At 41.9% G+C, this 14,880-nt stretch overlaps 1 protein-coding gene across 3 annotated transcripts in view; it reads left to right on the plus strand.

Annotated features, from left to right (window-relative positions):
- The first annotated feature begins 1,262 nt into the window (after window positions 1-1,262).
- setd2 (SET domain containing 2, histone lysine methyltransferase) overlaps window positions 1,263-14,880 on the plus strand; it is a 22,338-nt gene continuing 8,720 nt past the window's right edge. Inside the window, exons 1-13 of one of the 3 annotated variants that reach the window (XM_074653812.1) lie at window positions 1,549-1,781; window positions 3,195-3,316; window positions 6,769-6,790; window positions 6,879-10,909; window positions 11,025-11,156; window positions 11,534-11,662; window positions 11,787-11,910; window positions 12,020-12,097; window positions 12,183-12,280; window positions 12,454-12,586; window positions 12,839-12,973; window positions 13,065-13,193; window positions 13,938-14,880. The exon at window positions 13,938-14,880 is cut by the window's right edge and continues 143 nt beyond it. In XM_074653812.1, the coding sequence (XP_074509913.1) occupies window positions 3,288-3,316; window positions 6,769-6,790; window positions 6,879-10,909; window positions 11,025-11,156; window positions 11,534-11,662; window positions 11,787-11,910; window positions 12,020-12,097; window positions 12,183-12,280; window positions 12,454-12,586; window positions 12,839-12,973; window positions 13,065-13,193; window positions 13,938-14,880 (5,983 nt within the window). In that variant the 5' untranslated portion in view covers window positions 1,549-1,781; window positions 3,195-3,287. Of the gene's footprint in view, window positions 1,376-1,548; window positions 1,782-3,194; window positions 3,317-6,766; window positions 6,791-6,878; window positions 10,910-11,024; window positions 11,157-11,533; window positions 11,663-11,786; window positions 11,911-12,019; window positions 12,098-12,182; window positions 12,281-12,453; window positions 12,587-12,838; window positions 12,974-13,064; window positions 13,194-13,937 lie in introns of those variants that run through there. The other 2 variants (XM_074653813.1, XM_074653811.1) reach the window with 2 other exon arrangements.

Genomic DNA, 14,880 nt, shown 5'->3' on the forward strand with positions numbered 1-14,880 from the left:
TGTATTGGGTCCTTTGTGTCCTAGTTTAATCCTACATTTACTTTATTTCTCACTCTGACAGGCTGTTGAATTATGTAATAATATATTATTACATTATTATGACAACTCTTCCACAGCAACAGCTAGTGACTATCAGTGGACTCTGGACTCTGGCATCTCTTAAGATCATCACAACACATACTCAAGATTATGCACCTATACCCAATCGGATATCAGGCCAATACTGACTCAAATAGCTGGATCGGATATCGTGACCACGGGTCCAAGAGAGCAAGTTTAGAACATAGACCAGGGGTCTGCAACCTGCAGCTCCGGAGCCACATGCAGCTCTTTGGCCCCTCTCCAGTGGCTCCCTGTGGATTTTTAAAAATGGAATTGAATAACTGTTTTTTGTTTACATTTAAATTTTTATTTATCATTGTTGTAGGTCTATGGTACGACGATACGATGGAGTATTAGGGCCACATTGAGGAAAAAAAAAAAAATCTGAGATTTTGAGGATAAAGTCATAATATTACAAGAATAAAAACACAAATTTATGAGTAAAGAAGTTGTAATATTATGAGAATAAAGTAATAATATTATAAAGTAGTTATTTTATGTATTTCCTTTTTTTCTCGTTAAGTTATGACTCTATTCTCCTAATATTACGACTTATTTTCTCGTAAAGTTATGACTTTATTCTGGAAATCTTAGATTATGTTCCCTCAATGTGACCCTAATACTCCGTAGTACATTTTCACTTTGGCCTTCACTGCATTAGACTTATATACTATATACTTAGACTATAAACTGTGTTACCTTCATCACAATGTTCAAATGTTTTGCGGCTCCAGACAGGTTTTTTTTTTTTTTTTTTGCCTGAATGGTTCTTTTGATAGTAAAGGTTGCTGACCCCTGACATAGACGGTGTATAGTTGAAATCTCCAGATAATCTTCTCATGAATAGCTAGACAAAGTCAGAATTTCTCGAGTTTTGTTGTGTGGGGAGCACAAATTAAATATCAAGATAATTACATCTTGTCAGTGCATGCAATTTGCTGTGTGGCAGCCAAGAGTTAATTATCTGTATTCATTTATTCAGTAGTCAAAACCTAAATTAAAACCAAGTAAAGTTTTTTCAGTTTAGTTTTGCCCACTTGCCCCCCTGTCGTTTGCTCTACAACAAAGTAGTGTGATACTTTTTAATGTTATCTGTAAACTATATATATTTTATTCTGTAAATCTCTAGTGTGTTGATTTCCTCGGACCCGCAGTGCGCTCCAGGGTTCGCGCCAGCTATGTTGCCACATCATGTGATGTTGTTGAAACAGCAGCAGCAACAGCCAAAGACGCACTGTGAGGATCAGTGTGTGTGGAATACAAAACAAAAAAAGGTATTTCAAACATATGTTCATAATAATCCTTTCAGGGCAGATCGGATTGTCAAGTGTTAGTTGACCAGATTAAGTCACTTTCTTTCTGGGGGCTTGGTTGTCATTTGTGTCTCTTCCTCTTAAACTCTTTGGCTAACTATGTGAGCTCATGTTAGCTCGATAGCACCAACAACATCCAGCAGCAGCAGCAGCCAGGCTGAAGCTGAAGCTGGAGCTGCAGCTGGAGGCGCAGCAGCAGCAGAGAGGAGCTTCGGAGCCTCGGAGCCTCTAGTAGCCGACGATCATTTCCGACAGCTCCGTATGGATTTGACGTCGGCTTTACATTGTTGCTTGATGTTTCACAAAGGCTCGACTACCGCTGATTTCGAGGATGGAGGAACCGTGTGACCTTAAGCACTTCGTGAAGTGAGTACCTCGTGAATAAGCTCATTGTTTAATCACCGGTATGTTTATTGTGGTTTTAGACATTTTCACTACAAGACAAAACATCTCCAGCTAGCTAGCATGCTAGTAAAGCCGGGTGCAGAGACTCCGAGAGTTTCGGATCCATTATATCATTAAAACAGAAATAATCAAACCTTTTCCTGCTTATTAATTAAATTAGAAAAAGTAACAATCTTCCCACTATGTGAGAAATCAACTGTTTTGACTTTACACACAGATAAATAGGTAAAACACAAGCTAACAGTAGCGTTAGCCTGCTAGTGGCTAAGCTAGCTTGGTGTTAGCTTCTGATGCTAGTAGAGTTCCTTTGGCTAGCTTCGGTTATATACATAAATGTTTGTTTACCTCTTGCTCCACAACTAGAAAAACACGCCAAACCAGTTTCCATATATTCCCAAGCATCTACTAGTCAACATGAATCACACACACACACAACACGAGCTATCTTTAAAGATGGCACACTGTTCATGTTAGCTTAGCTTAGCTTGGTCGTGGTGTGTTTTGTGTAAACCAGCACCAGGGTCACAGTCGAGTAGTTAAGTTCATTGCCATTTTACCTGCCAGCTTACTACTTATATACGATGTAGTATGGCTAGTTAGCACATCTTGATATGCCACTAAATGTGCTACACAGGTCGTATTGTTAGTGGGTAGATTCATCCCTTTTTAAAGGCCATGTTTTGGCTGCATCCATTTCTCCCGCACAGGCCATGCTTTTACTTTAGTTTCCTTTATTTGCTTTCAAACCAGTCACCTGTTTGTTTGCACAACAGTATGGATGTGTTATTTAATTCACATAAATCCTCTTTATGCAGACAACCCCTTCTTTTGTTGTTGACCATTTGCTTGAGCTTTTTACATGTATAATAAATAATGAGATGCATGTTCACTGCTCGCCCTGCATCCATGTTTTCCATCCTCCACCATGGTAGTACAATTTATAAACCATAGGTGAATGTAACCTTTTACTTGTGTTGTTGCAGGGATGCATCTAAAGCGACTAGAGAGTAGAGATTAACAGCCTACCAAGCTGAGAAAAAGGGGGAAATCCTTGTCCCATAGCAGACATTAACATTAAAACGTGCAACTGGTATCTGCCACATTGCAACGACGGATAACACACAGGAAGGGAAGCATGCAGAAGTCGTTAATACGGTTGAAAGCATGACACCACATACTTTTTGACATGGTGTACATATAGTGTGTTTTTGCACAAGCCACATCCACAAGTTAAAAAAGATATCCCACCACATTAAGTATGCCAACCTCTATTTGATGATGTCAAAATTATAAAAGTTCCTGACAGAGTAGCTGTAAGTTGTTGTGGACAAAACCAGACTCAGTTCATTGCATCCCTATCTTTCTTTTTGTCAGGTGTGGCGTCACTTTGGAGGGCTCATTTCTCTGATTTGGATTATTCTTGGCCAGCAGCCTCTTCAGGCCTACTTATCCTAGACGAGTTCCTCAATGGACACCCTGCTCCAGTCAGAGATCAGGTATTAGACAGCACAAAATGCAACTTACAGTGTGTGTATTGTTTTAGAGTAGTTTCATATGAAATTGGAAGTCATTTTAGTATGGTTTTCACGTTGTATTTTATTTTGGTTGCAGTCTGTGCAGATATTTCTGGCACCTATTTACTGTTAACATATTATTCTAAGCCCAAGGTTTTGTCATTATTTATGTACTGATAGTTATTTGACAATTAAAACCACAAGACTATGCTCTGCAAAAATGTTTTGGGCTCTTTTTAAATTTAGATGTCTGATAACATGTTGTCTTCACATGCTTTTATCCATTTATGTTGTTATTATAGGTTAAGGTTAGGTTGTGTCTTTTGTTTAGTGTACCCACAAGATACAGTATACAGTACATTAATGCCTGTGACAGAAGTATACAATGGTAGAAACATCTATAAATAATGCATGAATAAAATTACATCATTAGTAGGAAAGGAGACATTTTAGAGAAATAAGTCAGTTTATGTCACCATATATACACGATGGATGGCTCACATTTTATGTTTATTAGCCTGAAACATGAAACACTTCTGCATTACAGTTGGAATCGCATTCCTATATTTGGTGTAAAATAACATCAAGCTAAAAAGGTGAAGTTCTTGGTCGAGTAGGCCCAGTCCATTAATCATTTGACTGTAAGCTGCTTGTTATAGCCCTTTCTATATAACAGAATGTCACTGCTGAAGTGTTTAATTTTGAAGGTCACAGAGAAAAAAGGAAAACATAATATCCCAAAGGATTAAATGACCCAATTTTTGCCCAGCACCCACATTGAGCCGACCCTAAGGAAAACACACACAGTTTAATAGGATACAAAAGGAGGAACAAAAACCCAATTATTCATGTTTCTTACATGTTGAATACTTACATCTGTGTGTTTCTTTGTTTTTGTCATTTTTTTAATGGCAGCACCAGTTGCTTGCTCAGCAATGTTGACAATTCAAGCTATACAATATGAGTTGCAGGTTATTTCTACCCATATTTAAGGGACCCTCACAGATATTGCCTCACAGTATAGCCTACTCTACAGTTGGTTTACAGTTTTTTAGGGTTTTAGTTTGGTCTACTTTAGGTCTGTTTACTTGGGTTCACGGTTAGGAATACATACCAGTACGTATACAATTGATAGAACAGTAATTATCACAGAATCACAAAAATGGTTAAACTCACGTTCATCCCATCATTATCCCATCAACACAGTGGTGTTTTCTTTAATGCGTGATGAAACACAAAGTATTTTCTGTCAGAAGACCTCACTTGCATGGACCTAACAATAGAAAGACTGTCCTTCCTGTTATACAAATAATTAATATTTCATATGGCCTTTACTTTAGCAGCCATAGTGGATTTGTTTGGTTTCTCAGTGGTGTTGTATCATGTGAAAAAGTGCATTGTTTTTGGTCAGGCACACTTAGCCTAACCTTTGCTATATTCCTGTGTAACAAGAATGGAATTCTGAATTAAGTAGGATATGAAAAGCTTATACCTTGAATGTATGTCTTCGAAACCAGGCTATTACTGTGGAGGCTATCTCATTAGACACATATTTTATAGTTAACAAAAGGTCTATCGTTGTTTTTCTCTGCATGGTGGCTCATTGTTTAGCACTGTGGCCTCACAATAAGAGATAGGTCCTGGGGTTGAATAACAATGCTGTCCATCCTGTTTGTTTGCATGCTCTGTTCATGCTTCATGGGTTTCCTATGGGTGCAGGGCTCCAGTCTAACTTTTACAACTTTGTTGTAGTAAAACTACTACAAAGTTTTGTAGTAGTTTTACTACTGGTCAGGATTAGGCATTTTACCGCCGATAATGTTTGGTCTGGCCTGGGCCTTTCAGGGCTTGGGACAGGTGTAACGGGCACCGCAGCAATTTTCTCCATGAAACACAATCGATAGTTCTCTTCATTTTGAATTACCGTTATGTTTTACGGTTGTGATGTCGCTCGAGTAGAGTAAAGGGCGTGGATTGAGACATATTCAAACAGAGACAATCCTGCTAAAAGTCAGGTGCAGCGGTGCGACCAATGAAAATGTTTAGTCACACTTGACAGATTTTTGCTCGCATGTGTGAGCACTGAGGCGCATCAGTTTTCTGCTGCATCAAAGTCATGCTCCTGCTGTTGAGCTAAGCACTGGCTTTAGAACTGGAGCTGGTTCTTAGGCATTAGGGAACCCAACCCCCAAATTGGTTTGAGTGGATCAAATGCAGAGGGGATATTTCTCTACAGGAATCAGTATAATCCAGTTTGGGTTATATTTAACATCGTTTTTTTCTGATATCCAGTGTGGCCTCTGATAAATTACTTTATTATGAACTGAGCTGTTTTATTGTCCCGTCCCCAGAACAAAGCAGTTAAGCACTTGGCCTCAAGGTTTGGTGGATAAAATATTCAAGACCATCAACACCATGCGGTATTTATGTACTGTTGAGCAAGAAACACCCTAATATTGATACATTTTCATGGAGAATACAGTTGTTCTTTTTCACCATCATCAGACAACATAAAACATTCATAATGACAAGGCACTATTATTTTTCTGTTTAAAAAAACAAACAAAAACACATCTATTAGATTTCTTTTTTTTCAAGTTACTATGGCCACCTACTCCCTTCTTTCAGCTATTGCAATGGTTTGTTGTTCTCCATGTAAAGTTAGGGATAATCCAGTCTATGTGCAATGATCAATAGGCCACTGAACCTGACAGCCACATGAGTACTTCCTGTCATTTCCCTGCCATTCAAACCCATTACTTCCAGTCACTGTCTGTTCGTCACTGCACCACATTGAGCATGTGGCCTAGACACATACTATGATATGACTGCCCTGAGTTGGCGTTGATCCTAGGTGTCTTGTTGCATGTCATCCATTCCCCCCTATTTCCTGCCACTCTTCATAATTTGTAAATGACAAAAGCGGTTTAGATGAAATTCAAAAATGGATTCTATATAAGAGTGTTTTCTTTATTTTAATCTCTGAGATAAATCACAAGTTACTAAACAAATCAAGAGTTATAAGAGCAGGTGGTGGAAAGAGTACACCTAACATTGTTGTAGATTGGGCAGCAGATGTTGTGCTTCGAAGTCATTAACAATTTGGAGCACACACAATATGTTCAGGGACATGTTCATATCCCACAAGGCTACTTTTTGATAGTCACAGATGCAGCAGTGTGTCTGCTGTTTGTTTGATTGTGCTTTCTGTTTGTTTTCGTTTTACAACTTTCCTAAAATAATAATCTTTTTTTTTTTTTTTTTAGATGAAATAATTACATGACTACATGACTGAAGAAATAACTTAACATTTTTGCTATGACGGTTGTTAAATATGTTGGTAGTGAGAGGGTTAAAGTTGTTGTCATGAAGTGTTAATTGATTTCTGTCTTTCCTCTCTCTTTTATGTTTCCATGATGCTCTTGTATAACCAGAGAGGAGGGGAGTGGTGCCTCGGTAAGTCTAAACAAAGTTAATGACCCCTATGTCTAATTTCACTATCTTCAAAAAACTCAATCTACAAGTGCTCTCTCTTTTATTGTAGGTGAAGGTGGAGGGCTTATCCAAGGCAGCTCTAATCAAAAGCCTGTCTCCCAGAGTCATGCTGTCCAACCATCTCTTGCCTAAAGGGACCAAGATGAAGGTCAACCTAGAGGATCAGGGTCGTCAGAAAGTGTCCTTCAGCTTCGCCCCGACCAAGAAGACACTACAGAGCCCGTTCTTCATCCCTGCCAGTCCTGAAAAGGAAAAGTCTGTTGCTGAGCTTATCGCTGCCTCATCACAGTCACCCTCAGACAAAGAAGGGCAGAATACAAACAGCAAAACTGAGCAAAACCAGACACCCGTGGTGCAGACATCAATAGCAGAGACACCTTCTCCGACACCAGTCTCCTCAGCCTCCAAACCGAAAATAGACTTGCCTAAGATGCATTTCAAGAAGCAAATTCTCAGTGTCTCTGTGACTGAGGAGAATCCAACATCTGTTGTGCAAGAGGAGCCTCACTCTCCTGAATTGCAGGTTCTGCAGAAACCACCAAGTGTAACGGAATTTCCAACACCCCAGCCTCAGAATATCGTCAGTGTCTGCCCCTCTGAAAATGCTCACATTGAATCCCCTGAGACGAGGGTAACCCCTAGCCTCAAGCCACCTGCTTCCTCAGGAAAAGATGCAGAGAGTTCCAGCAGCGCTGAGCAGGATAGTAAGGTAGACAGAAGGAAAACCAGGTCCCATTCTGATAGTGCTCCCCCTGGCTCAGAATCCGATGGAGACTCAGGCAAGATGTCGTCTAGTCGCAAATCAGATGACTCCAAAAGTAGAAGAAACTCTGACAGCAGAAGCAAAGAGGTAAAAAAGTCTTCCTCTAGTTCACATGTGGAGGAAAAGGAAAAAAGTTCCTCTAAGTGGTCAGAGAATCACGAAAGGTCTTCTAGTTACTCCAAATCAGACCGTGATTCTAGATACACATCCTCACGCTCATCTCGATCAGACAAAGATCGCAGAAAGTCTAGGTCTAGATCACGGTCTAGATCCAGAGGGTCTCGAACAAGTTCATCTCACTCCAGATCAGAAAGATCCCGAGGCGACAGAGGATCACGCTCCGACAGGTCATACTATCATGATTCTGATCGGAGATCACACCGGAATTCTCCACGCAGAGAGAGGAGACGTTCTCGCTCTCGCACTGACAGAACTCGCGACAGTTCTGACTCTGAGGATGATCATAGGAAGACTAGGACAAGGACCAGTGACTCCAGTAGATTGCCCGCCCATTCAAGCTCTCATAAAGAGTCAAAATCATCTTCCTACTCAAAATCTGAGAGAGCCTGTAAATCTGGAGAGTCCCCTCACTCTTCAGAGTTGGATAAAAGAACTCAATCGTCAAAGTCTGAAAGGATTTCAAAACGACTATCAGACTCTGATTCCCAGCGCAAGTGCTCTCCTGATCCGGACTCCAATTACCGAAAATCTAGCAGCTATCAGAGATCAGAGACCAACAGCAAATCCTCTTCCAGTATGCACACCCACTCTCAAACATATGAAAAACGGCAAAAAAGCAGCTCTAGTGACTCTGAGGCAGACCATAAGGGAAAATCACAGGCCCCTGACAAATACTCTGGCCTGGAGGAGAACTGTAAAAACTCCCTAAAGAAGACCAGTAGGCCAGACTTGAAGCAGATGACACCCTCTAGATGTTCTGTGAAAACCAGCGGACATGATAGACAATCAATTGACATATTTCACAGCCCGGGCAAAGCACCTTCATGTACAAACACCACAGAATCGTGTTCTCCGAGTGAAAAAGAAAAATGTGATTCCCAACCAGGTGAAGTTGAACATAGCAGTCAGGATTTTAAGGAGACGGTCTCATGCACTGATAAGAGTTTGCCAGAATCACCATCCAAGACATCAAAAGAAACAAAATCAGATCTTGAAGTTGAAACCTCAGCTATAACCTCAAGTGAAAGCCTAAATGCACATACCGACCTGGAAAACTCCACCGATGTGAAGGATAGCCTTTCTTCTAATAATCAACCACATGTGAACTCAAATGTGGCTGTGTTAAATTCATGCAGTAGTAATGATAGTATAATGTGCAGCCAGGACATGGAAGTTGTTGACTGTTCGCCAGGGCCAATGTCCTTACTTGATACAGCTGATATACCTGTCACCCATGATGTCCAGCAGAACACTAAACCAGAGATTGTTCAAGTTTTGACAGTCGACCAGCTGTCTGACACAAGTTTGCCGCTCAAATCTGATTCATCGTGTCTTGAATCTGAGGGTCAGCTGACACTTGAAAAGCAAAATGGGGATACTGTTCACAAGAGGAGCAGTACTACCAAAAAGTCCAGATGGGATATTGTTGGGCAGGACACCCCAGAGAGCGATAATTTACAGAAGACACTTTGCACAGAGAGTAAGCCTACTGTTAAAACGGTGATCTCTGTCAAAAAAATAGAGTTTTCTAAAGACAATAGCCAACAAGACTCTGACATTAAAGATACTATTCAGCAACAGGCTGAAACACATTCCATATTGGTTAAGCAGACTGAGATCTCTAAGCAGGAGGTCGGCTCAAACAGCACATCCGTGGCCGATAAATGCAAAGACCAAAGTGAGCCTTCACGAGCGAGCACCAGCATTGACCACTGTGACTTAAAACTGAGTGTTTCTCAAAAAGCAAACACAGATGAGCCCCTGCACGTAAATGATGCATCGCGGGCCGACAAAGCTACAAAGATGCAGAGTTGGAATGGCGATGATCATGACGAAAAATCCAAGGGCAGCGCTCACAAGAGCAAACTGAGCAAGAGAACATTACTTAATCAGGACGCATTAGGAGAACAGAGTGAGGTCAGCGATAGTGACAACTCGGAGTATGACTCCGATTGCGGCGAGGCTATAAAGCGATTGCATTCTGTGGTGGTGGTGCCAAAGAATTCTACCCTAATGGATACACATGACATGGGAGCTTCCCCACGCCGCCTAATGAATAGTTCAGAACGGCAGAATGTGAATATGGATGAAGTCCCAAATCAAGGCCCACAACAAAGGCAGGGAAGTCCTTCAGCATTCGTGGAAACCAGTGCTGTTGTAAATGATTCATCCCATAGCAGCGCGTTGTGTCTATCCCAAAGTAATATGATTGATAGCACCAGTCACTCTGAGGGTTCCAGCTCCATCAGTGCGCAGCCTTACGTGGCTGCTCATAGCGGTGCTCATGGAAGTGCCACAGATCCCACCCACAGCCTTGATAATTCCCGACAGTGTGAGCAAGGGCACAAACAGCATAATGTAAGCAGCAGAGGTGAGAGGATGTACTCCCATTACCAACAGGACGATTTCTCCAGTGCCGACAATATCAACGAAAATAATGTATTCAGTCTGGGTTGGGATTTTTCACAACCGGAACAGCAGCCCAGTAGTACATACCAGCAGCCTGATAGCAGTCATGGGCCACCAATACCAAACACTAAACTGATTGAAACCTCTCCTGAGGGACAGGAGCACAGGCAGAGTAATGCCACCTGGAACCACCAATCCCCAAACACACAGACTAGCAGACAACCCTACCTCCATGTGCATGAACATTATCAGGATCTTGCAGGTGAAATCCATCCTGACTCCCTAACTAATGACCACGATGACTACAGTGGGGAAAAACTATCTGATCTCAGTCAAACAGCTGTCGAATGCAGTGGACTTAACACTCCTGGGTCATCAAGCTTTGTGCAAGGGCATGAAATAAGCAGCAACAGCAGGGGCTCTGCTGTGCCTGACCCCCCTAGAGAAGACAGTTTTAGACCCCACAGAGGCCGGGGCCCTCCGAAGAAAAGGCGGCCAGAGATCGAGTCAGATTCAGACAATGAGGCAGAAGCCGGACCTGCAGGCAAGAGGGAGCGTCATGGAGATGCTGACGTCTCTAAGGAAACTCGTGTCAAAGCTGAGGTGCAGTGTCCAACGCTCAATCTGCGAGACTTTCGAGATTCCCATAAATGGAAAGAGTTCTCCAGGTCTAAGAAGATGCCCCCTTACTTTGACTTGATTGAGGAGAACATGTACCTGACTGAGAGGTAAGTTGCCATCCAGCCTGGTTAACAAAACAAATTATTTTGTTTGTAGAAAAATAACCTCATAATAAAATATTTAGGCTTGAGCTTTGAAAGTTTTTTAAATGCTTTTTTGCAGAAAGAAGAGCAAATCTCATCGAGATATCAAGAGAATGCAATGCGAGTGCCCAGTGCTGCCCAGAGAGGAGCGTTCAAGGGGAGTGTTGGCATGTGGGGAAGACTGTTTAAACCGACTGCTGATGATTGAGTGGTAAGTTGATTATTACAGATAAAGCTGTGACAACTTGTAATGTTTTTATATGAAACGGCCATAGGAAATGGCCTGGACTTACAAAAAAATGTTTGAATTAGTAGTAAAATGATTGCACAATAAGTGGAGGTATAGTCTATTACTTTTATCTGGTTTTCAACACCCTGACACATTTGTTCCTTTAGCAACAGGAAATCTAGTAACATGGTTTACTTGATAGGAGCTGGTTAAGAGTCAGTATAAATCATACTGTTTACCATCCAAATTTATCAACAGAGTTAAGCCTGTTAAAATATGGCATTTTGCATTCATAATGTGTAGGAGCCTGTTAAAGTACATATGTCTTGAACTAAGTTTTTTTTTTTTTTTTTTTTCAGCTCCTCACGGTGCCTGAATGGAGCATACTGCTCTAACCGGCGATTTCAGATGAAACAACATGCGGACTTCGAGGTTATCCTCACAGAAGACAAGGGCTGGGGTCTACGGGCAGCTAGAGAATTGTCTGCGTAAGCTATTTTTAAATACTTTTCTAGCATTTGTCATTAAAATATTCACAAAATTAGTAGATACTGTGGGGCTACCTACTCTATTGGATTGTATTATTATATTATATTTTTATTTCTATCTCAGAAACACCTTTGTGCTGGAATACTGCGGGGAGGTATTGGACCACAAGGAGTTCAAAACAAGGGTGAAAGAATATGCTCGCAATAAGAACATCCACTACTACTTCATGTCTCTAAAGAATAATGAGGTAAGGGATGATATGGCACATTGCAATTAATGTTAATATTTAAACAAATCTGGTTTAATGATTCAGGCAAAGTGGTAGAAATAGTTGACATTGCATTATCTCTCCTCAGATCATTGATGCAACGCTGAAGGGTAATTGCTCTCGGTTTATGAACCATAGCTGTGAGCCCAACTGTGAGACCCAGAAGGTACGGCGGCAAAATAAACAAATACTCCTTCAGGTTAAGTTACTGAAAGCTGACTTACCTGACGATGATTTTTATCCCGTTTCAGTGGACTGTCAATGGCCAGCTTAGAGTCGGGTTCTTCACCTCCAAGGCGGTCACTGCAGGAACTGAGCTGACGTTTGACTACCAGTTCCAGAGATACGGGTACTGTTTCTCTGTATTTTGTGCTGTCTATGTTTGTGTTGCGGGTCTGAAAACACTTATGTGTTATGTTGGGATATGTTCACATAGATATGTTCATAAAGAGTGGTTCATTTGGACCTTTTAACTGATGGTTTAACCGTGGTGATTTCATCTTGATTTATCTTTTTATACAGCAAAGAAGCACAGAAATGCTTCTGTGGAGCAGCCAGCTGCAGAGGCTTCCTGGGAGGGGAGAACAGAGTTAGTGTTCGGGCAGCTGGAGGAAAGATGAAGAAAGACCGCAGCCGAAAGAGTGCTCTCACCACGGTCAGTTCTTTCAGTCATATTTCAAAGTGTGTCTTGTCATTGGTCTACATCTGGCTGCCAGTTATATTAATATGGTTATGCTTCCACACGAGAATCACAACCCTAACTAATAACTTAATGAATCTGCTTAATTTGGCATGCGCCAACTTTTAGATTATTTTGTTTTAACCATAGTGATGTTAGCACTGTATTGTATGGATACAAGCCAACATGTGCTATGTTTGATGATGACATCACTTTGTCCTTCCTCAGGTTGATGAGGAGCTGGAGGCGTTACTGGAGAATGGAGAAGGCCTGTATGATGAGAAACAGGTGGTGTCTCTCTGCAGACTAATGGTCCGAGTGGAAACCATGGAGCAGAAACTCATCTGCCTCAAGCTCATACAAGTACGACCTGAGTAGTTGGTGTCTTTTTTATATTGTTGATATTTGTGATTATCATTTGCGGTACGTAATATGATATGTTTATGTTGCACAGGATACTCAAAATCCATCATGCCTGAAGCAGTTCCTGGACCATCATGGGTTGTCTCTGCTGTGGCTCTTCATGGTGGAGCTTTCTGAAGCTAAAGGCAACAGTGCCAATAACATCAAACTACAGTTACAGGTGACATATGACTTTGCATTAAAATAAGGGCTGTCAATCGATTAACATATTGAATTGCAATTTGTCCATAGTTAATTGTGATTAATCGCACATTTTTATCTGTTCAAAATGTACCTTAAAGGGTATTTGTCAAGTATGTAATACTGTTATCAACATGGGAGTGGGTAAATATGCTTAAATCAACACCGCAAACTCAAGCCCAACAGGCAACAACGGCTGTCGGTGTGCTGACTTGACTATGACTTTCCCAAAACTGCATGCGATTATCATAAAGTGGGCATGTCTGTAAAGAGGAGACTCGTGGGTACCCATAGAACCCATTTTCATTCACATATCTTGAGGTCAGAGGTCAAGGGACCCCTTTGAAAATGGCCATGCCAGTTTTTCCTTTCCAAAATTTAGCGCAAGTTTGCAGCGTTATTTCGCCTCGACTAGTATGACACATGGTTACCAATGGATTCCTTAGGTTTTCTAGTTTTATGTGATGCCAGTATTTTCACTCTTTAAAACTGAGCCCGCTACAACCTCCAAAATCGCAAGTTGTGGTAATGCATTACAGAAATTAGTGGTGTTAAAACAAATTTGTGTTTATTATTGCGTTAACTTTGACAGCCCTAATTAAAACACTCGTAATGTTGGGACACTCCACTGAAGTAACAGGGAATTTGAAATCCTCAAAGCCTGTACGGTCGTATACACAGCTGTTTTCTGTTTGATGCTGATAATCTATGATTCTGTCTACAGATTATGAAGACCTTGGCTGTGCTGCCTATCTCTACTAAGAACATGTTGGAGGAGAGCAGAGTCCTTACCTTCATCCAGAGATGGGCCCAGACAAAAACTCTCCCTCACCCTGCAGAGCTGGATGGCTACTCAAGTGAGAACACCTCCCGTGCTCAAACACCCCTCAACACTCCCGACGGCTCCTCCACCAAACTGGGACCAGAGTTGGACGGTGACACCTCCAAACCTGCTGTGTACCGCCGCCTTAAAATCATCAGTGAAAACAGTCTGGACAGCGCCCTCTCTGATGCTAGCAAAGCATCCGATGGGAAGGAGGAAGAGGAGGAGGACGACGATGAGGAAGAAGATGAATCCTCGCATGATAGCAAACAGTTGAAGGCAGAGCCGGTGTGTGAAGCCGCAGAGCCGGTGTGTGAAGCCGCAGATCCAACGAAAGGAACGATGGAAGAGTCTGTGAAAGAGGAGGCTCAGGTCGAAGGGGAGAAAGAGGAAGAGACGGGGATGAGTTCAAGCAGTCAACACCAACTGCAAACTGAGGAGGTGAAAGAAAACATGGAGTTGGATTTGGAGAAGGACACTGAGATGAAAGAGGACACGAGTGAGGCTCATACGGATGAACTTGTGGTGCCAAAAGAGCCGAATGAAGAACAGGAGAGTGGGGAGGAGCAGACCAGTCAGGCCGTGACAGAAAAGGCTGAACCGGAAGGAGACCAGCCCGCCGTTGAAGTTCTCGAGCCAGAGAGTCAGTGCATCCAAACAGATGTTGCTGATGTTCCACCTGAGCCGCCTTCAGAGAACATGGAGGCCCAGGAAGAGACACAAGAGGCTGAGAAACCTCCTGGCACTGAGGCTCAACCTGGTGAATCTACCACTGATGCTACTCCAAGCTCCGAGACCCCTGAAGCCAGTATGCCCACTGAGGTCACAGCGACCCCCGTGGACC

Source organism: Sebastes fasciatus, chromosome 12 (genome assembly GCF_043250625.1).
Source record: "Sebastes fasciatus isolate fSebFas1 chromosome 12, fSebFas1.pri, whole genome shotgun sequence".
NCBI lineage: Eukaryota > Metazoa > Chordata > Actinopteri > Perciformes > Sebastidae > Sebastes > Sebastes fasciatus.